The 23,274-nt window shown below is 37.1% G+C and overlaps 1 protein-coding gene across 4 annotated transcripts in view; it reads left to right on the top strand.

Annotated features, from left to right (window-relative positions):
- TPRG1 (tumor protein p63 regulated 1) overlaps nt 1-23,274 on the top strand; it is a 239,080-nt gene that overhangs the window by 143,649 nt on the left and 72,157 nt on the right. For all 4 annotated transcript variants that reach the window (XM_032337959.1, XM_032337956.1, XM_032337957.1 and 1 more), the window contains one exon: nt 8,554-8,730. In XM_032337959.1, coding sequence (XP_032193850.1) covers nt 8,554-8,730 — 177 coding nt within the window. The remainder of the gene's footprint in view (nt 1-8,553; nt 8,731-23,274) is intronic.

The following is a 23,274-nucleotide window of genomic DNA, read 5'->3' as shown; positions in this document are numbered from 1 at the left end:
AAATGGTTTCACCTCAGTGCCTGAGGGATCAGCTCCTGACAATGTCTTGACATTTCAAAACCTTGGTTCTGCCTCTGGATGTCTTTTAAAAGGATAGATGCCCAGAGGCACCTGGGTGGCTCAGTTGGTTAAGCCACTGCCTTCAGCTCAGGTCATGATCCCGGAGTCCAGCTCTACGGGGAGTCTGCTTCTCCCTCTGACTTTCTCCTCTCTCATGCTCGCTCTCTCTCAAATAAATAAATAAAATCTTAAAAAAAAAAAAAAAAAAGGATAGAGGCCCAGGATTCCAGCTCAGCAACTCTGAATCAGAATCCTCCTGGGTTCTACCTTCTCTTTTTATGGTAAATCTGTTTTCATGAATTTCCTTTACATACTGTGCAAACATGTGTGTTCTAACAAATCATTCTGTACATGTCATTGTGTGTCTTTGCACCTACTGTTCCCTCCATCTAAAATTAATTAATCCACCTTCTGCATCAAGTTATTTCAAAATAATTCTTCAAGCACACTATATCCAGAGCCTTGCCTCATTTCCCTGGGAGTTTTAAGTGCCTTTCAGTAGCAGAGTGGTTCATCAAAAGTATGTTTTCTACAGGCAGACACCCTCAGTGTGAATTGTAGTTCCAGAATTGGGCAAGTTATTTCACCTCTTTATGTTTTCTTTCCTCATCTATAAAATGGGGATAATGACACATCTTCATGGGTTTTCTGTGAGCATAAATGAAGTAATTTATACAAAGAACTTAGTCCAAAATCTTACAAAGTAAACATTAAATCAATAGTAGGCAGCTGGGATTTCCATAGCGTTGTATACAAGCTTTCACATTATTATTTATCACTCAATACCATAGTACTGATTTATGTTCTCCCACATTAGAATATAAGCTTTTATGAACAGGAAAAATTGAGGAGGACTTTACAGTGTGAGCACCTACATAATGTCTTTAATAAAACACAACTGACCTTAGAACAATGAAGGGATTATGGGTACTGAGTCAAAAATCCATCTATAACTTTTGGCTCCCCAAACTTTACCAAGAGCCCACCATTGACTAGAAAGCTTACTAATAACACACTCAATGAACACCATTTTGAATGTTATATATGTTCTTACAATAAAGTAGGCTAGAGAAAAGAAAATGCTATTAAGAAAATCAAAATACACTTACACTACTGTACTCTGTTTACCAAAAAATCTGCATATAAGTGGACCCACACAGTTAAAACCTACGTTGTTCAAGTATCAAGTGTATAAACACTCAGCAATATTAATTGATTACACGATGAGATTTCATTACCTTCCTAATAAGTGGTGTTTTGTAGAGAGGAGAGCATAAGGGTTTAAGGTGGAACATACCTTGGATGAATCCAGGCTATGTTATTTGGAACAATTTAGCTTCCTTTATTAGTCAACGTGGGTTGCTGTGACAAAATGCCCATAGAGTCTGTTAAATGACAGACATTTATTTCTCACAGTTCTGGGGACTGGGAAGTCTAAGATCAAGATGCCCACAGATTTGGTTCTCAGTGAGAGCTTTTTTTCCTGGCTTGCCTTCTCATTGTATCTTCACATCCCGGAGGGAGAAAATTCTGTCTCTTCCTCTTCTTTTTCTTCTTCTTCTTCTTCTTTTTTTTTTTTTTAAAGATTGTATTTATTTGACAGAGAGAGAGAGAGAGATCACAAGTAGGCAGAGAGGCAGGCAGAGAGAGAGGGGGAAGCAGGCTAGCTGCGGAGCAGAGAGCCCGATGCGGGCTCGATCCCAGGACCCTGGGATAATGATCTTAGCCGAAGGCAGAGGCTCTTCCTCTTTATAAGGCCCATAATCTCATGGGGGGAGCTCCATCTCCATGACCTCATATACACCTAATCACCTCTGAATGGCCTCACTGCTTAGTACCGTCATTTTGGAAGTTAGAGCTTCAACATCGGAATTTTGAGGGGAAATAAATATTCAGTCTGTTATACCTCCCTGAGTCTCTATTTCCTCACCTGTACTCATCCAGACTGTTCGATGCAGATTAAAACAGGTAATATTTGTGTAATATCTAGCACACTACCTGATCCAGAGAAGACCCCCAATAAATGAAGGCTTTTGATTATAACCTAAGAAAAATGCATGGCAGAATTATTCATATGCGTGTAGATCTCAGAAGCTTTAGAATTGGCATGTATATGGGTGTATATATACACCCATATATATATTTGCATATACACATACACACACATATAAATTATATATGTGTATAATTTCCCAACTAAAAACTGATTGTTTATAGTTTGATTATATCTTTTAGAATTCAAAGACTCCATTGTTTTCTGAGGGAAAAAATGGCCATTGTTTTTTCTTACTCAGGAAAAAAAACAGTCTTTGTGGGTACATGGATGGATGTTTCCAGGTCTATCCTGTCTATGTTTTATGGGGACACTTTGTCTATCCTACAGTGTATACATTAAGGAAGTGTTAAACACACACACACACACACACACACACAACTTAATACTCCTGAAAACTTTTTGCATGTGTTTATTCCCAAGAATCATTCCTGCTTTGCAACGTATGTTTTTTCAGCACAAAGATCTTACACCTAACAGCAGGAAATGAAGTGTTGATAAAAGAATGTTCTTCAAGGGCATGAAATAGGTAGATTCCTGGGGTTCCTTTTCCTCAGCCCTGTGAACAGGGGCTGGGAATCTGGAGACCTGAGTCTGTGGACTTGTGTTAATATTATAAAATCTCGTCACAACTTTAGGTGCCATATTAGTTCTTCCATACATGATTTCATCTCATGTCTTAGAAAATTGTGTATTCCTTAAGAGCAGAATATTCTTCTCACTATTCCCAGTAGCTACCACAGAACTTGGAACATGCCTAGCTCTGTGGGGTAGTGGGGAGAAAACCGAACCACAGGAAGTCAGGTCAGGGGATCTGAGAACAAAGAAGGTTTGTGGGCATCGGGTTTTTATTAGAATACTGTGTTTACTTGGAGGGTCCCCTATTTTAAACAAATTGGAGAGTGCCCAGGAAAGAATAACCAAATGATTGAAAGAATTTAATGTGGATTATTTAGCTACAGGTTTTTTAAGACTTCACTTAACCCAGGGGGAGGAAAATTGCTTTGCTTCAATGCCATGCATTTTTCATCTGTTTATGTTTCAAGAGCAAACCCAAATTGGATTCTCTTCAGGGCCTGGAACCCAGTGGGTGCTCAGGGAATATGTGTGGAATGAATGATTCAGTGTTTTCCTCCTGGGTTGCCGATTTCTGGCTAGCCAAGAAACTGTCTTCCTCTTTTAAGGTCTGGGCTGTGCTAAGAGGCTGAAGGGACACACGAAGGAAGATGAATTTGTAAACGAGGTATAGTCAGTCTATTCAGTATTAGGGAAGATGTTTCTACTGAATGGTGTGTGTGTGTGTGTGTGTGTGTGTGTGTGTACATACATGCATGTGTGTAAGTGTGAAGGAATAATGTTAGAAAAAATATTTTGGGACGAAAATCATTTCTAAACCACAAATTAGTTTGACACAGCCTTAAAAGAGCAACTGAAAGTATTGTTGGGGTAGGGCTGGGGCCACAAGGAAAGCATCTGGATGGTTTGAGTGACCACGTAGGGGCCCTGGAAACTTGCTCTGCCGGGTTGCCTGTCATTGCTGGTTCGCTGTTGCCCTCTGCTGGCAAAACTGTTGTCATCCCAGGAAACCACAAATCTGGAGTTCCTAGATTCCCTTTTACACTGGGGTGTCCAGGCCCTTCATCGAATAGGGAAATAACACTAGTGTTGAGAAACAATAGTGGCAACAGGAGATACAGCAAAGCCTCTGCCAGGAGACATTGAGTCTCACAACTAAGAGGATGAATCATGGTTTTCGTCTTTCATGCTCTGCTTACTTGCTATGATTTCTATCTCGGCTTTGGTTCGGCATAATGAGGGGACCCAGACAGGACTAAAACACCTCTCTGTACTGGGGGGGGGGTGTCGCTCATCAAATGTGGGGAACAGGAGGATATTCTGGAGGTAGACATCACTATAATATAGAGCAGATTGTGACGTGGGCCACAGCTGAGGCTCTGATAAAAAGCTTGTGTGTCTTTTAAAAAAAAAAATTTTTTTAAAGATTTTATTTATTTATTTGACAGAGAGAGAGAGAGGCAGGCAGAGAGGGAGGGGGAAGCAGACTCCCTGCTGAGCAGAGAGCCTAATTCGGGACTCCATCCCAGGACCCTGAGATCAAGACCTGAGCCGAAGGCAGAGGCTTAACCCAGTGAACCACCCAGGTGCCCCAAGTTTGTGTGTCTTTAATGCAAAGAAAGATGATATCTGCTTTGCAAGAGGTAGGCTGGAGACTGGTGAGGGTGAATCTCCATGAAATAGATAGCATTTAAACTGGGGACTTGAAGGATAGGTGAGGTTATTTTTTTAAAAATATCTTTTTATCATGAAAGTAGAATGTGTTCATTGCCAAAAGAAATTAAATACTGGCTAATAAAAGCATGAAAAACCCCAGCACTCAGAAATAATCAGTTACCATTTTGATCTATGGATTTGTTGTTACAAAGTTGGAAGTATACTGAAAGCAACTTTTTGTATCCTCTCTTTCTGATTTTTACACTGCATGAACATTTTCCCAATGTTACTGATTAGTTTTTGAAACTGTGCTATTTTATGGGGGAGTATTTCAATGTGTAAACGTGAGGATAGGATTCCCAAACAGCATGAGCCAAGGCATATGGCTTGTACAGCACAAGGATTGTTCATTCTTTACTAATTCATTTCAGAAATATTTTTTGGACACATGCAACCTCAAAGACACAATGTGCAGAACTATCTCTATCTTTGTGGTGTTCATAGTATAGGAGAGGAGGCAGACGTTAATTAGGTCATCATAGAAATAACTAAAATTGCATCTGGGGTAAGCACTATGAAGGAGAGTGTGCGGCATTATGTAAGTGTACATTAGAAAGAGCAGAAGTAGTCACCGAGGTCTGGGAAGGCTTGCCTGAGTAAGGAGTAATTGAGCTCAGCACTATAGCAGTTAAGTAAAGAATCCCAGGAGGAGGCAGCAAATGCAAAGTCACTTTAGTAGGAGTGGGGATGTTGAAGACAAGAAACTGAAAGATGGAGAAGAATTAGTGCAGAGACTTGACCTGGGATGAGGCTGAAGAAGTTAAGTAGGGCTTGACCATGGAGAGCATTTCAGACCTGGTGAAGAACTTCTGTCATTTCTTACGAGGAGAACTCCGGAGAACTATTGAAATGTCTGAAGCCAAAGTGGAGAGGTGAGGGCCAAATTCGTTTTTTTCAAAAGGTCTCCCTCAAAATGTGGAGAGGTTAGGAGGGAACAAGAGTAGATGTAGGCAAAATGGGTCTCGGTGACTAGTAGCCAGACCTAGTCAGAGGATGACTGTGATAGTCTAAGCAGGAGATGAGGGAAGACTTGATCCAGTCAAGGGGAGGTCAAAGTCAAGATGGAGATAAGTGGGTGACATTGAGAAATATTTTGGGCGTCAAATGTTTAGGACCTGGCAGATGAGGTAAGGAAAGGGAGAGTCCAGAATGACTCCCTCCTATGTCTCTGGCTTGCATAACTGGAAGGAAGGTTCTTCACCAAGATTGGGAACACTGGAAGAGGACAACATTTGAAAGGGACAGTAATGTGTGTTTTCTCAGGAGAAAGGTTTCCCAGAGAGAACAGTCCCTGGAGTGGCATATATCATCACATCAGCTCCTTCCAGAAGTGGGTTTTACAACATTCTCATACCACCTGAAGGACCCTCTCTTTGGAGGTGGATGGTACTAGGAAGAAAGCCAATACCATGGCTGGGTTTTATGTCTCTACTTTGTCTTTAAAATGAAGGTAATAACATCCAGTCCAAAGAGTTGTTGTGAGGATTAATAGGACCATCAATATCCAAGGACTTTGTAAATCTCCACAGTATTTCACTGTTACTCCTATCCCTATATTTGTGGTGGATACTGTTGCCAACCCAACTTCAATTATGTTAATATTGGGGATATGAAATTCAATGTTTTTTCCATGAGTTATTCGGGGAAAAAGGTGCGATTGAAGTCTAAATAAATACATATACCACCCAGGAGCTAGAGATGTGGCCCCAAACTATTTATAAATCTGTGTGTTTACTTGAATTCAGACTTTCCCGACATGTAAATTATGCAAAATCTGTGTCACAGCAGAGCACTCTGTGTTCCTAAAAAGAATTCTCTTTTTTCCCAAATCCTTTACCTTTTAAAATAAATCTCATTATGGAGTGCTGACATTTTCAGTAAAACCATTCAACCAAAAGCTGTGGTTTTTTTAGACTAAAACCAAGTCTGGTTTATTAGGCAACAGCTTTTAACTTGCTGCTAAGTAGATGCAAGCTATTTAGAGAAATTTATGTAGATATCCGATAAGACATTTCAGAGTCCCTAGTCTCTTTCTGATTAAGACTCAGAGTGTTAAACAGATCATCTAGAATTCCTTCCTTTTCCCAGTACGTCAGGAGTTGAGTATGGCAGTGTCGTTGAAGTGGAGGGACACTGAGGAGACAGGATTTAAACCAAATCTCTCAGACTCTGCACCACTGATCCTATTACCATATTCTAGTTGACTGACTTCAGATGAGACTTTCTTCAAAGGGTTGTGGGGGATGTAGAGCTAATACTCTTACCACATTCTGGCTACCTTACAACAGGACCTCTATCAATGATCCCAGCCTTCTTGTTTTTTCTTTTTCTCCTTTTCTCTCTTCTCTTCTATCTTTTTTCTCTTTTTTACATGTCTACTTTTCCTTGCACTGATTTAATTCTTGGCTTGCCTTGCCTGTCTGGGTTTAGGTTATGCTGTACTGAGCAAAGGCTTATATCTGGGTTGCCCCAAATTCCTTAGTGACTGAGGTCCCTGCCCCCGATCATAAAAGCTGACTTTATAGAGCACTGATTGAGAATAATTTTCCCTAATCCTCTCCCCAAACTTAGGAGATGAGCGCTAGTATTGTCTCCATTTCACAGGTAAGGAGCAGGAGCCAAAGACAGGTTAAATATCCAATCCTACAGAGTCAGTAAGTTATAGAACTGGAAGTTTTACCTCCGCTCTCATCTAGGCCAACAACCTTCAAAATTTTTGATTAGCACTCATTTATTCACTCAACAGGAATTTATTTATTGTAGGCTATTTGACAGGAGCTGGATAGAGTCTCTACCTTTTTCACACACACACACACACACACACACACACACCTGAGCTCACACTGACTGCCACTGTCTTCCCTCTGTATTTTGGTGTCCTTTCTGATTAGTCAGTGTCCACTTGGTACTTACTTCTAAATGTTTTACATATCATCCCTCCTTACAAAAAGCAATGGGTCCAAAAATGAAGGAGGATCAGGATGCTTTGAGAGAACATAATGGAGTGCCACGTTTGTATAGAAGCTGAAGAAATCCTCTTGCATGAGGCATTTGATCTATAAATCATAGGACAGTTAGGGTTATGAGATAATGCTACAGTCCGTGGGATTTGCTCCTAACTTGGATTCGCTCCTAAGATCAAAGAGATGCTATTTAATAAAATAAATAGGGGAGTGATGTCATTCTGTTTGTATTTTAAAAATAGCACTGTAGTTACTGTGTGAGAATGGATGGGAGTAGGGTGTCCTTTCTGTCTTTACATTAGACTGATTTTGTGTAGTGAGGATTCAGGTATGAATCAGTCACAGATCACCCTTTTCAAGTTACCTAAGGAAAACAAAACATGTACTGAAATAAATCTAGTAAAAATTGTGAGTGTTATATCCTAAAGACTATAGTAGATAGACAGTAAAATTGCTGTGAGTGAGAGGATTTCCAGACCATGTGCATTTTCTTCTAACCAGACAGCATTGCTTGTATTTCTTTTTGTTTTCTCTGGTGGAGATTCTGTTGGAATCAAAATTTTCCATTCATGCCCTGAAAGGCTCTCAAAGCCAAAGCAAATTAATTTAGTAAACACTTATCTAGTGTCTACTTTGTCCTTGGCTCACAAGAACACCAGTTCACTTGTTCAATGATATGATAGGATGAGCAGATGGCTTGTGGGGGAGGGGGGTCAGTGCACCTGTCTCCATTTTATCTTCACTCAGCAACATAACTTTTGGGGATTAGAAAAAACTAGTGTGTGGTGAGTAAAGTTTATAGTAAGAACTGAATTGGGGAAAAGAACAATGTTTTGGTGTCCTTGGAGGAAGATGAAGGTTTTCTAGCGAACAGGGAAGATATGAAGGAACATGAATCAGGTGTCTGTCAACACACTACAAGCTTGTCATTCCCCTCATAGATCTCTTCATGGTTACTCATCTCTGAAATCATATTCTTTCTGCAATCTTCCGTCTTCCCTCCTCCCTTGGTCATGGAGCTGGACTGAGAGAGAGAGGATGGCATTAGGTATCCCTCAACCCCTCTTCTGAGGTGATCAAATCTCCTTATTTTCCGTGTTAGTAGAGGCATTTCAGGGAGTGCCATTATTTTTAACTTGGAAAGACCATGCCATTAACTCGTATCCTCTGTGATGATTCCTACAGGATAGACCACTGGAACAATGAGAAGGAGAGGATTTTGCTGGTCACAGACAAGACTCTCTTGATCTGTAAATATGACTTTATCATGCTCAGCTGTGTGCAGTTGCAGCGGATTCCCCTGAGCTCCATCTACAGAATCTGCCTGGGCAAGTTTGTCTTCCCTGGGATGTCACTGGACAAGTGAGTGTGATATCTTAGATTTGGAATACTGGTTCAGTGGGGGCGTGTCACATAGGGAGTCCATCGCAAGGTTCAGGTTAGTATGGTAAGCTTCGTGAATCCATAGGGAAAAAGTGAAGCTCTACAATTGATTTAATCAATTATTGAGTTTCTACGGTGTGTCAAACACCAGGGATACATCTTTAAGTAAATTTGTACTTTAATATGAGAGCATGAGAAACAAGTGGTTGAATGTATAAGTGGATGGAGCTGTGGGAGCATAGAAGAAAGATTCTCAACCTAATTTGTGTGGCAGAGAATCAGAAAGGCTTTTCTGGAGAAGGATTGGAGCCTACATTTGATGTTGGGTGGGGTTAGCCAAAGAAGGAGAATAAAAATTCGACATTCCAAGCTGAAGGAATAGTCAAGGGAGTAGAGGTGGGAAGAGTGTAATGCCTTTGGAAATTGAAATTATTCAGTAAATTGAGCAGACAGAATCTATGATGGTTAATAGCTCTTCTTCTTCTTCTTCTTCTTTTTTAAGATTTTATTTATTTATTTGACAGGCAGAGATCACAAGTAGGCAGAGAGGCAGGCAGAGAGAGAGGAAGAAGCAGGCTCCCTGCTGAATAGAGAGCCCCATGCGGGGCTCGATCCCAGGACCCTGAGATCATGACCTGAGCCAAAGAAAGAGGCTTTAACCCACCGAGCCACCCAGGCACCCTTAATAGCTCTTCTTAAAAGAAGTCTCTTTGAGCTCTGCCCTGGCAGCTTAGTGGAGATGACATCAACCATCTCAGTATTGTGTTGGCATTCACCATGATACCTGGTGAGATCTGGAGAAAGTTGCTGTACTAAGCTCTTGTTATGGTTTTGGAAGGAACTGTTTTTTCTATATATCTTATATCTAAGTCAGAAGGACAGCAGTCTTCCTCTGAGTCTTTGAATGTGAGGTGCTCCCATTGAATGGTGAGCTCCTTGAGGGAAAGTACATTGTTTTTATTTGTTTGTTTAGTTTTGTTTCTCTAAACACCTGGCCTTGGGCCTAACAAATAGTAAGAGCAGGAAAAAAAAAGTGCAATTCAGTCGAGTGGTTGGTTTCTTTAACAAAAAGCACACCATATCAAAGATCTGTTTTTTAATTTACTTTTCATAGATGTAAAATGCAACAAATTGATTTTTTGCTGAGTTTTCAAACTTTTGGATATTTCAATAATATAAGCAGTTGTAAATATATTTTTAAATATCTTAAAATGTTTATTTTCAGGAAAAATCTCCCTCAACCCAGACTCTCAGTTCTCAAGCATTGTCTCCCTATGTAATAGCCAATAGTTACACATTGTTGTTGTTTTAAAGAAATAGTATGCAAGTAAAAAATAATACAAATGTTTTTGTATGCATTTATGTGTGTTTATACATATTTATAAGTAAATATCTGCACATGTACATTTGTCATAAATTACTTTACACAATGGGAACACATGTCATAAATTGTTTTCCCTTAAGATATTTTACCCAATGATATTATGCCTTGGAGATTTTATTATATAATCATCTATAGATCAACTTCAATCTTTTTAATAGTACAGAATATTTTATTTGAAAGCTAATTTATTTATCCAGCCCTTCATTAATGGATATTTATTTTTACCTTTGCTATTACACACAATGCTACTATAACTATTCTTGTGTAAAGGACTTGGCACAAATGTGAAAATATTCCTATAACATAAATTCCTATTAGATCAGAAGTCTTGTGAATTTTAACTAATAGATGTTGTCAAATTGCCTTCTACACAGATAACACCAATTTATATTCTATACATTATTATGAAGTGTATTATAGAGTATATTATAGCATTTATACATTATACAAAGTATACAAGTATCCTTTTCCACACATCTTCACCAATATCACACACTATGAATCTTCTCTTGCTTTGCCAGTGAGATAAAGAAAAACAACCCATTTTTGTTTTAATTTCCATCTCTAGAACTTGAAGGAAGCTGAGGATGTTTTTCTTATGTTAGAAAGCCCTTTTATTTATTTTTCTGTGACCTGCCTAATCACGACAATGACCTATGTTTTTTTTTCTATTGGGGCATTGATTTTTTTTCTTATTGATTTGTAAGAGTTCTTTATCTGTAAAAGAATTTGTCCTCTGTTCTGCCTTATATTTTACAAATATTTTTTTTTCAGCTTGTCTCAGCTCTCTTTATAAGGCTTTTTTTTTTTTTTTTTTTTTTACTTTCTTTGAATTTTGGATTGTCAAATGTATCAATCTTTCAAATCAACTTTCTACATTTATTTCTTTTTGTGAAGCCTTTCTCCACATTGAAATTTTAAAATATATTCCAAATTTTCTTCCAGTGTTTTTATAATTTTATTTTTTTAAATAGTTAAATTTGCATTTCATCTAGCATTTACCTTAAGTGAGGAAAAAGATATGCAATCCGCTTTATTTTTTTTTTTACCTAAATGGCAGGTTAGATTTCTCAGCACAATTTGTTCAATACTCCATCTTGTCCTCTCTAACATATAACCTTTATCATGTGTATTTCTCTTTATTTCTGGAATCACCATTCCATTTATCTGTTTATTAAGGTACAAAGTGGTTTCCATTATTATAATATTTCATTATGTTTTCATATCTGATAGAGTTAATTCTCTGTTCTTTTTAAGACTTTTTAAAGAACTTATGTTTATTTATGCATATTTATTTTTGTCTGCTTGCTTAATTAAAAATCCTATTTATACTAGGATTCTCAAATATTAAATCGACTTTGAATTCTTAAGATAAACACATTTAGTCATGATGTTTTGTTCTTTTTACACATTGTTGCTTTCAGTGTGCTAATATTTTATTAAGGAGTTTTGTGTCTATGTTAATGAGAGATATTGGTCTGTTATTTCACATTTGCAATATTTTATAAATATTGGGTAATGTCATAATTCTTTGATTTTGTGTTAATTTTTGTAAATTTTATTTTTCAAGGAATTTGTTACACTTACCAACATCGTGGTATTTGAAAATATAAACATGTTAATAACATTCTTTTTTTTTACCACATTAATGTATACAAGATATTTAGTGATATCCCTTTTATTTCCTGATTTTGGTGATTTGTGGGGTTTTTTCTTTTTTTCCAATGGACCTTTCAATTTTTTTGGTTTTTAAGAACTTGCTTTTAGTTTTGTTAATTTTCACTCTCATTTGATTTTTATTTTGTTGATTTCTGCTCTTTGATTTATTTTTTCCCCATTCTTGTACTTACTTTTTGATTTACCTTTTCTTTCCTTTTTTTTTTTTAACTTCTTAATTTGAAACCCAAGGATATCAATTTTAGCCCTTTCTTCTTTTCTGATATGAGTGGTTAAAGGTCTAGATTTTTTCCTAAGGACTGCCTACACTGGACCTCATAGATTTTGACATATTGTGCTTCTATTATCATTCAGCAAGAAGTAGTCTCTAATTTTTCTTGCGATTTCTTCTTTGAGCCATGACTACTTTAGAAATTGATTTGGCATTTTCCAAATATTTTGAGTTTTCTTAAGATTTTAATATTATTTAATTTTAACTTAGAGAACATATGGCTTTGATTTTAATCTTTATAAATATATTGAGACTTCTTTTACTGACTGAACAGTAGTACATCTTTGTGAATGATCTTGTTCATTGGAAAAGAATTTTGTATATAGTTTTCTATAAATATCATTTAGTTCATTATATTTGACAGCATTGTTTACATTTGATAGATATCATTTAGTTCATTATATTTGACAGCATTGTAAAAATCTATATTTTTACAGATTTTTGTCTAGCTTTTTATTGGTTATTGAAAAAGGAATGGTGAAATCTATCATCATGGGGTTTTCTTGTTGCTTCTTTAATTTTATTATTCTTTGCTTCATGTATTTTGAGAGTCTTTTATTAAGTACATATACATTTATAATTAATATGACTTCCTGAAAAATTGAGCTATTTTTATTATGAAATATTTGTTCCTCTTTATCTCTACCAGGATTCTATGTGTTGAAGTTTATTTTTATATTTAATTTTATTTTATCCACTCCATCATTTTAATACTTTTTTTGCATAGTAAATCTTTTTAAAATCCATTTACTCTCCCACATCTTTGTATTCCAGCTACATTTCTTCTTCTTCTTCTTTTTTTTAAAAGATTTTATTTATTTATTTAACACAGAGAGAAGAGCGAGAGAGCACAAGCAGGGGGAATAGCAGGCAGAGCAGGAAGAGGGAGAAGCAGGCTCCCCACTGGGTAAGGAGCCCGATGAGGGACTTGATCTGAGGAACTCAGGATCTCAGGATCATGACCTGAGCTGAAGGCAGCTGCTTAATTGACTGAGCCACCCAGGTGTACCCAAACCTCATTTCTTATAGAGATCACATAATTGAATCATGCTTTTAATCCATTCTGATAATCTCTGCCTTTTAATTGGAGTGTTAATCCTTTTACATTTTATATAATTTTAATTTGATTGAAGTTGAGTCTACCTATTACTTGTTTTCTGTTTTTCCTTTCTAGTTTTTATTCTTTTATCCTCTTTTCAACAGTTTTTTAAATTATTTAAATCTTCCTAATTCAATTTTAATATTTCTGTTGGCTTTTTAGCTATAACATTTATGTCATTTTGTGATTACTTTAGGCAGAATTTCTTAACATCAGCACTATTTACATTTTGGACAGGATAATTCTTTGGTGTGGAAAGCTGTTCTGTGCATTGTAGGATGTTTAGCAGTAACTCTGGCTTATACCCACTAGATGACAGTAGTACCCTTCTTCTGTTATGACAATCAAAAAATGTCCCCAGACTTTGCCAATATACCCTAAGGGCAAAATCACTCCATATTGAGAACCATTTCTGAAGGAATTATAGTGTAAGTATTTAATTTTTCACAGTCTACTTAGAGTTAAATTTTTAATGCTATACTTCAAACATAGAAATCTTATAAACATTTTGTTCTAGGAATGTAAATGTTGGATATGGTATGATAAAGTTGGTGTGGTCACAGGCGAAAGTGAGAAAGCAGCTTAGAAGAAAGAAGTTTATTATATTCACAGGTCCAAGATAGGAGGTCACTGTATGCCACATAGGGCACAGGGGAATTCACCAGTGGCAGTCAGGAGGCTGAAAGGGCAGGAGCTATGAGAGAACTTTGACCATGGCCTTTACTGGAGTTTCTACAGGAAGGGCAAGGCATGACAAAGTAATTAATTTGGGGATTGGCTAGTTTTAGTAATTTTGGTGGACTTTAAGCCATAGGAGTAATCCATTGTTTCTTAGTACCTGACGCTGGATTAATTAAGGCAGAAGAATGTTGTCTCATAGTGTATATGGACCAGACAGAAGAGGTATGACTCTGGGTTGTTTTATATGCATATCACTGGTGTACACTGGGTTGGACTATCTCTAAAAATAAACTATCTCCAAGAGTTTATTGCCCAAGAGGGGCTATCTCTCCCCAGACAGAAAGTCTCCCTTAATATGTAAAAACATCATAATATACATTAAAATATATACCTACCTTCATGCAGACACCTATACAATATGCATGTAGCACTATTTACACCCCTTCCTCACTGAACTTCATGGTGCTGTTGTCATGCATATTACTTATATATGCATTTTAAACCCCCCACAATAATGTTATAAACTTTGCTTTAAGAAATTATATGTGGGGCACATGGGTGGCTCAGTTGGTTAAGCATCTGCCTTTGGGTCAGGTCATAATCTCAGGGTCCTGAGATAGAGCCCCACATCAGGCTTCCTGTTCAGCAGGGGTGGGTCTGCTTCTACCTCTCCTTCTGCCCTCCCCCTTCCACACACACACCTGTGCTTGCTCTCTCTCCTCTCAAATAAATAAATTAAATGTTTTTTTAAAAGAAATTATATGTATTTCAAAGAGATTAGGATATATAATTGTATCTTGTATTTAAATAGATATTTTCATTTCTGATACTCTTCATTTGTTCCAGATTACTTAGATTTCTTTTTGATGCCATATGCCTTCCATATGAAAAATTAATTTTTTATTCCTTGTACTGCAATCTGGTTTATATATATATATATATATATATATATATATATATATATATATATATATAAATCTTTATTTAGCCTACATTCTTGAATGATATTTCTCTAGTTAGAGAATTCTGACTTGACATTTTCTTTTCTTTCAGTACTCTCAAGATGTTCCACTGTCTTCTAGCCTCCATAATTTCTGAAAAGAAGTTCATAGTTATTTGAACTGCTATTCTGTGTATTCTTTAGCTGCTTTCACATGTTACTTTTATTTTTACTTTTCAGAAGTTTGACTGTGATGTGCCTAGTTATGTGTGTGTGCATGTATGTATTTGGGATTCCCTGAGCTTCTTGCATTTAAAATTTGTATCTTTCAACAAATTTGGAAATTTTGGGTTTATTACCTTTTAAAACTTTTTTTGTCCCATTCTCTGTGTTTTTTCTCCCTGATATTTCAATTACATGCATAATAGAAATTTTGGTATTACCCTACAGGTATCTGAGTCTCTATTTTTTCCGAGTCTCTTCTCTATCTCATCTTCATATTGGCAATTTCTATTAATGTAACTTCACATTTACTGACATTTTTCTTTTTCATTCCATTCTGCTATTAAGTCTATCAAGTACTTTTTTTTTTACTTCAATTGTTCTTTTTGTTTTAAAACATCCATTTAGTTCTCTTTTTTATTTTCTATTTCTCTTAAAATACTTTATATATTTTCTTTTCTTTATGGATAGATTTTCCTTTATCTTACTTAGCATAATTACAATAATTACTTTAAAGTTCTTCCTAATAATTCCCACTTAAGGGTTATTTCAAGCTTATGGGTCATCAATGGATTGCTTCCATTGATGGTCCTTTTTAGGGATAGGTCATACTTTGTTGATTATTTGTATACTGATTACTTTCAAATTTATTCCTTCTGGCATTGTGGAGACTTCCTTTATTTACTCTCTAATGCCATAGGTAGAATATTTATGGGGAGGAAGATGGGTCTTTTGGGTTTTATTTTGTTTTGCTTTTGTTTTGTTTTTTGGTATTTTGTGTAGAATTTCTACTTGTTATCTTCAGAAGAGCTAGTCTTCTGGGAATCTATGCCTAGATACTGAATTTCTACAAATGTTTTTATAGAAAGCATCTTTGGAGATACTATTTTTCTCCTTAGATCTGATTAATATCATGAGTACTGTCAGACATTTCTTAATATTGAGACATTTTTATATATTCAAGGTACAAATATTCTATTGAATATTCATTGCAAGTTTTGAAAGTGTTTTTCATATCAATATTCATAAATTTGATTGATATTTAATTATCTTCTATTGGGCTCTCTTTGCAGATTTTGTAATTATATTAAAAGACTATGTTTCCCCTCCCCTTCTTGATTTTTACCAAATAAAGAAATGACTTTATCTTTTACTAAGATGATTGGTATATTTCACCTATGAACATGACTGGACCTGGTGCTTTTTAAGGGGAAGTAGCACTACAACTTTCTCAATACTCTCTACCATATTGGCATGTTTAGATATTCTCTCTATTTATAGCTATTTTCTTTATTTTTTACTAGATAATCATTCCATTATATTCAGGTTTCTAAATTTTCATTGAACTGAGAGAAGTAGGAAGACAGATGATTAAAGTAATAATAAAACATTATTTTATATGTAATGCTTTTTTCCTTACGTAGGTAATTGAGTAGCTAATAGTTGAGTTCAAAATACCGCCTCTTGAGTTTACTTGTTCATTTTCTCATTTATAATTTTTTGTATTTATTTGTATTTACTGTTGCTCTATTTGTGTAAATTCTGTTGTGCATTTTGTGCATTTTTCACTTAAAGTTTATTTAGAGTTATTTTGTATTAAATGCATAAATTCTATGAATGTTAAATTTTCTTTAATTAAGCTTTTCTAGCTATAATGTTTTATTATATTTCAAATGCCCTTTTGTTTTATCTTTGATTCAAGGATATGACTAAGGTAACTTTTTTTAAAGTTAGAAGGGTTTTTATTCCTTTGTGATGTATTATTGATTTCTAGATGTATACATTGGTTTTAGAGTCTGTCTTCTCTATTTCTGTGTTTTTGGATTTACTGGATATTTTTACATTTAAATAGTTAATTTTTATCCACATTTCATAAATACTTGAAGGTGCAGTCTCTGTTTCTGTGTATAGAACCTGATAACTGGTACTTTGATCCACTATCATTATGTTATATATGTCTTCTCTGTCTTTGACTATTAATTAATTAACCAATTATTATTATTTTTTGGCTACTTGATCTGTCATAGACTGAGAGTTGAGAATTAAATTTTCCTTAATTATTATGTTTTTTTTTTCTTTCATGAATTTACATTATGAATATTGATACTGTCTTATTTAAGACAGATGATTGGTATATTTCAATCTGTAAGTATAGGAACACTTACAGAATTTGATATTTATCTTAGATTATAATTTTTTCCTTATAAATTTTATCTTATTTAGTGCCTTGCCTGTTTTTATTCTTGTCTGGTAAATATTGTAAAACTTAAATTGGTTTTCTTTGCATCTTCTTCATATATATTTGCTTAGTTCATACTATAAACCTGAGTCTCTTTGTTTTTCATATGTTCATATACATAACATATGATTGAATTTTGCTTTGTGATCCAACTTGGGTGTCTTTCTTTAAATTGGTAAGATGAACCTACTTACATATAATGATACAACAATGATAATCTTTATTCCACCATCTTGATTTTTGTATTGTTATATTATTTTAAATATATTGCCATATTTTCTAGATTTCCTTTTCTTTCCATTGAGTGTATTTTCTCTCTCTTTTTTTAAAAAATATTTTATTTATTTATTTTAGAGAGAGAGATCCCCGCAGGGGAGAAAAGGGGGAGGGAGATGGAGAGGGAAAGAATCCCAAGCAGACTCTGTGCTGACAGGGCCTGTCAAAGGCTTAATATTCTGATCCTGAGATCATAACCTGAACGGAAATGAAGAGTTGAATGCTTCACTATATGAGCCACCTAGGTGTTCTGAGTGTATTTTTCTTTTAACAAGAAAGTTTATAGTCTATCTTTTTCTGTGGGTGATTAGAGGTGTAACTTAGCACAGTATTTTTATCCTAGCCTTTTTGACTAATATCTACTGACTTCCTAATATAAACCCATTCACATTAACAAATAAGAACTCATTTCTTTCATCTTCTTTTTGTACTTCTCTGTCATTCACTTTTTTAAAAAAAATGCCTATACTGATCATTTTTAGTTACTTCAGTGGTTATTTAAATAATATGTTTCCACTCGATGTGTTATCTTAAATAGCTTACATTGAACCTCCAAGAAATCTGCATATTCATACTATTCCCATATTCTCGCATCTTTCATCTCCCTTCTTTCATTAGTTTTACCAGACAAATTTCATTTTTTTATGGCATATTTTATTTTATTTCCCACGAGGCACCCAATTATTACCACAGAGAGTTGATGTAATTCCAGCCCTCCTAATTAACTTGTGTGGCTTTCTCCAGATTTGCATTCTGGGGTTAGGGAAAGAAAGCCTGTGCCAGCAGCTGGCATGTTGGTAAATGTAAAGGGCTTTCCTGAGCCCCAGGTAGTAGGAACACAGTGTGAGGAAGGCCGGTGGTATTCTAAGTTCCCCTCAGTTCTCTTGCAAACCTCCATAGCAGATTGCTGGACTAGGAGTGGAGCCTGGGTTTCAGCCCTGATCTTATAGCTGTTAACTTTGTTTCCTCATTTCTCAAAAAAGGTGACATTGATCATCATTCTGCTTCATTAATAGTCATATTGTAAGGTTCTAATGAGATAGCTTGAAAGCATTTTGTAATATGCCTCATAGATATCAACTGTTAACGAGTTCTGATTTTTCTCCCAGATAAGAGCTTTTGTTAACATGGAACTAAGTAGGCTGATTTGATTGTTGTCTTTGTTTCCAAGTCAGTTGGCCCTCCTTGGTTGGGCATTAAGTCACCATTATAAGGTCAGAGGTCAGGCAGCAGCTGGCAGAGGAGGAGGAGAGGCAAGGAAAAACCAGCTGCTGAATAATCAATAGCCCATCCCAGAGGAAAGCTTGGACAGAGTCAGAGAAAATTCCCTTCTCATAAGAATATGCAGTGATTTAATATTAGCCTCCTCTGGCTGTAGGTGGTAATGCTGACCTTGTTTACCAAATAGCTTTAACCCCCTGTGCCATTCGCCCTTCAACCCCCAAGAAGAAATAGGCTGAGTGAATACAGTTTAGAGTTGAAGCAAGACAAAAGAGGCTCTGGGATTGGGGCACGCTCCGCTGTTTAGTATCAGAGCTGGGTTTCGAAATCAATTCTTCCAAGTCCCTGTCCAGTATTATTTTTGGATAAATACTATTTTATTTGCTTCTTTCTCTCTCTCCCTTTCGTCCTCCTTCCCTTTTGGTCCAGTCCTTTCTCTTCCTTCCCCCTCGTCTTCTTATGATCTTGCCTCTGTGTTTTTCATCCTGTCCCTTCTCCTTTCCTCTTCTCTATCCCTGTGGGTGAATATAATCTCCCCCTGTTAATGTAGCTCTGCTTCTCTTAAGAAGCCACTAAGAGGACTATTGGAACTTAGTGGAATGTGTGCCAATGAATCCCACATATTGGGGCTTATAAAACAAAGTTGTTTTGTTTTATCCGCTGCTTGCCTTTTGGCTTCATGTGAAGGAGAGAGCAACAGCCAGAGAGGACTAGAGGCTGTGGGTTAGGTATTTGTGAGATGAAGGCCAGTTCCCTTTGGATCAGAACATTAACTAGAGACAAAGTCAGGAAATGGTACAAGACCTGGTTTATGCTCTAGGTCAATTAGTTGCTAGTACATAGTGTTTGTTACTATTTCTTATCTCATATTGAACCCTACACCTTATTTCTATCATTATTGGATTTATTTTCAGATTTTAATTAGAAACCCATTTTCATGATCCTGTTGTATCTGTAACCTTTCGGAAAAGTAGAGGAGAAAGACACCTCTCAGTGGCTTGGTCGGTTAAGTGTCTATCTGGCTCCATTTTGGCTCAGGTCATGAACTCAGGATCATGAGATGGAACTGCATGTCAGGCTCTATGCACAGCTGGGAGTCTGCTTGAAAAGTCTCTCTCCCTCTCTTTTTGTTCCTATCCCTTACCTCTCTCTGTATCTCAAATAAATAAATAAATCTTTAAAAAAAAGAAAAAAAGTAGAGGAGAGAGGACTAGGCTTCTGTGAGATTAACCACAGGTTAAAGCTATGACTAATCTCTTTTTTTAAAAAATATTTTATTTATTTATTTGACAGATTGAGAGAGAGATCACAAGCAGGCAGAGGGGCAGGCAGAGAGAGAGGGAGGAAGCAGGCTCCCTGCTGAGCAGAGAGCCTCATGCAGGGCTCTATTCCAGGACCCTGAGATCATGACCTGAGCCAAAGGCAGAGGCTTTAACCCATTAAGCCACCCAGGTGCCCCAAAGCTATGACTAATCTTAACTATACCGATTTTCTTGCTGTTCAACTTTGGACAATGCATTTTAATTCCTGGGCTTTCAATTTCTAATCTATAAAATGTCAATAATAAAATTCCTACCAGGCTAACTCATAGATTACTGTCAATTTTAATGATGAATGTGAGAGTGTTTTGTAAATTGAAAGCTGCTAAAATAAAGTAAGTTGTCACAGAATTCTAGAAATCCATACTTACTTGATAACTCTCTCATTAAAAAAAAAAAAATGCCCACAAGAGCTAAGGGTGAGGAAGCTGTGATCTTGAGTGGTCTAGTGACTTGTATGTAAGTAGACAGTGGTAGGGCTGAAAACTTGAGGTCTTCTGATTTCAAATCCTCCCTTTGTCAAGCTCCTGATTCCTACTCATCCTCAAATTCATTGTCCTTTTTGAGGATAAATGGGCCCCATTTCTTTTCCTCCATTCCTGTCTGAACTTTGTAATGGGGAGGTAGAGAACTCTAGAACTTAGCAGGTTCTGAAGTCAGGCTGCCCAGGGAACTGATCCTAGATCTGCTTACGAGTAACATATAGGGCAAGTCCCATAACAGCCTGTGCTTCAGTCTCCTCATTTATAAACTGAAGAGAGTAATAGTATCTATCTCATTGGTATGTGTGGAGAATTAAATGAGATAATACATTTCCAATGCTCAGAAAAATATCTGGTATGCGTGAGCACTCTGGTATGTGATGCAGCAGAAGCAAACCTATTGCTTCTCTAGTAGGTTTGGTGGGAAGATACTAGTTTAGGATTCAGAGACCTTGGTCCTGATGGCTTTCCTGATATGTCTCTGCCCTTTGCTGAGACTCATTTTCTTCATTGATAAAATCTGTAAGGGTTTTTCGTTTTTTAGTTTGGGGTCTTTGTTTTTGGTTTGTGTGTGTGTTTTTGATATTGAAATTCTGTACCTTTATGGTACTCTATTGGAATACCGAGTTTTCAAAAGTCATTCATCTTGGAGGGCTAGATGAATTTACCTAATCAATTACTCCTGTGAAAAATGTCTCTAAAGAGGTTTCATGCTGGAAAATACTATTTCTGTCACATTGATATGTCAACAAAAGCTGAGCAGGAAGGTCATGCCTAGAAATGTCTTCCTACAAGAGTAGGCATCACATATTGATCTCTCCATGCTGTTTAAAATTTGCATTTGGCATAATAGAAGGGATAGACTGTGCTGCAGAAGTGAGGCTTGGGAAACTTCCTGTGGAGGACACCACCACTCATTCTGTCTGTAGAGATGCTGGTGGAAGCAGGAGATAGAAGCCGCCCCCTGTTGACTTAGTGTCAGCACATGCAGGGGGCGGCAGGAGGGGATCCCAGACATGACTCCATCAGCTCAGCAGTGTTCCCTTGGATCCAAAGGCCAGTGAGCTGCTCTGTACCCCCAGAGTTCTAATTGGGCTTCTTTTTCCCAGACAAGAGCTTCAAAGTGCCTCTGCTCCGCTCTGGGTGAAACCGGCTCGTGGCCCAGGCCAATTCTGCTGTCTCTGCGTCTGTCAGTGTGTTCTAATCACTGTTATAAGTGTGGTTCTGTGGAACACCTTGTAAAATATTTTCCTATTGCTCCAGCAACATCTCCTGTCTAGACAATCTAATTACGAGCACAGAGCAAACAGCTGAAGTCTATTCCGCCCCCAAGGGTTGCCTAACTCCCAGGAGTGGGGGTGGAGGATGGGGGGCGGTGAAAGGTATTGGTTGCTTTTTGTTGACCTGACCAGAAAATTGAGTGCTCCAGAAGAATCTGGCTAACTTTTAATTAAAAAGAAATGATCTGGTGGAAGCTGGCATTTTGTTGTTTTTCCAAAGTCAGTGGAGGATTAAAGGTACCGATTTATTTCCCTCCAATCGCATCTTTTTCTTGGCTTCAGAGGTGGTTTGTGGTCTTTGCTTTAAAAAAACAAAAAAACAAGAAAACACTGATTTAATAATCTGCTCTCCCAACAGCATGTTGCAAATAGAAGGCGGCCCCCTAAAGGCATGCTCTTTCCAAGTAGTAATTCAATTATATTCAGTGAGTGTTTCCTGAGCCCTGGCCAGGTGGCAGGCATTGAGCATGACAAAATAATGAGACATGGACTCTGTCCCCAAGATATTCACAGTCTCACAAGCAGGCAGACCCATACACACTCATGCTTTAAGCAGGCATTATTTAATGCTTTGATGGAGAGGCAACAGTGTCGTGGGCACCAGAGAGGGGAAAAGAATTTCTACTACGAGGTATGGGGAGGTCTAATGGAGGAGGTGGAATCTGGACAGAACTTTGTAGGATAAGTCAAATTTGGGCAGAGAGATGGAGAGGGGCAGTGTGGTCCAGACATAGGTAAGTGAATGCCTAACCGCTGAGACCACACCAAGTCTTCCATGGGGCTTGGTCCTGGCTGTTGGGAAAGTATAGTGGAAGCTTCTGAATGGTTTTGAATAATAACATGAGGAGTTTGGGATTTAGTCATATTAGCATGTAAAGGGATGAATTTTGGGGCGTGGGGAGAAGCCTGAAATCATTGACATTCTGCTCAGGAAGTTAAAGGCGGCAACCATGTAAGAGATGGTTTGGAAGAGACAGAAACTGGAGAAAGGGGCTGGCTAGGGGACAGGTTCTCTGGTGGAGAGACCTGAACTAGACCAGTGAGTGGCAAAAGGAGGGCATGGGTGTGAGAAGGCTCAGTTGAAGTAGACTCTGATACATGGTGACTGGATTGGGTTTTCTTGAGGTGGCAGAGGGAGATGGTGACCATGAGCCTCCAAGTGGAAGGTGCTCTTCGTGTTTGTTCCTGGGGAGACTGACTGGTTATGGGGCGATGTTTGGATAAAGTGTTCACATAACTGACATTTATTAAGCACTTGTCATGCCGGTTGCTGTGCTGTGTACTGTGATGCCATTGTGATAGAGTTTCTGCCCCATCAGACAGTAATGAAATCATCATAGCAATAAGATTAAAATTACGACAAGGATATGCTCTGAAGGACATATATGGGACGTGTGAATTATCTATTGCCATGTAATGATTTACCTCAGAC

The sequence above is a fragment of the Mustela erminea genome, chromosome 1 (assembly GCF_009829155.1).
Source record: "Mustela erminea isolate mMusErm1 chromosome 1, mMusErm1.Pri, whole genome shotgun sequence".
Taxonomy (NCBI): domain Eukaryota; kingdom Metazoa; phylum Chordata; class Mammalia; order Carnivora; family Mustelidae; genus Mustela; species Mustela erminea.
Note: the sequence above shows the minus strand (reverse complement) of the source record. Positions and strands in the feature narration are given on the sequence as shown.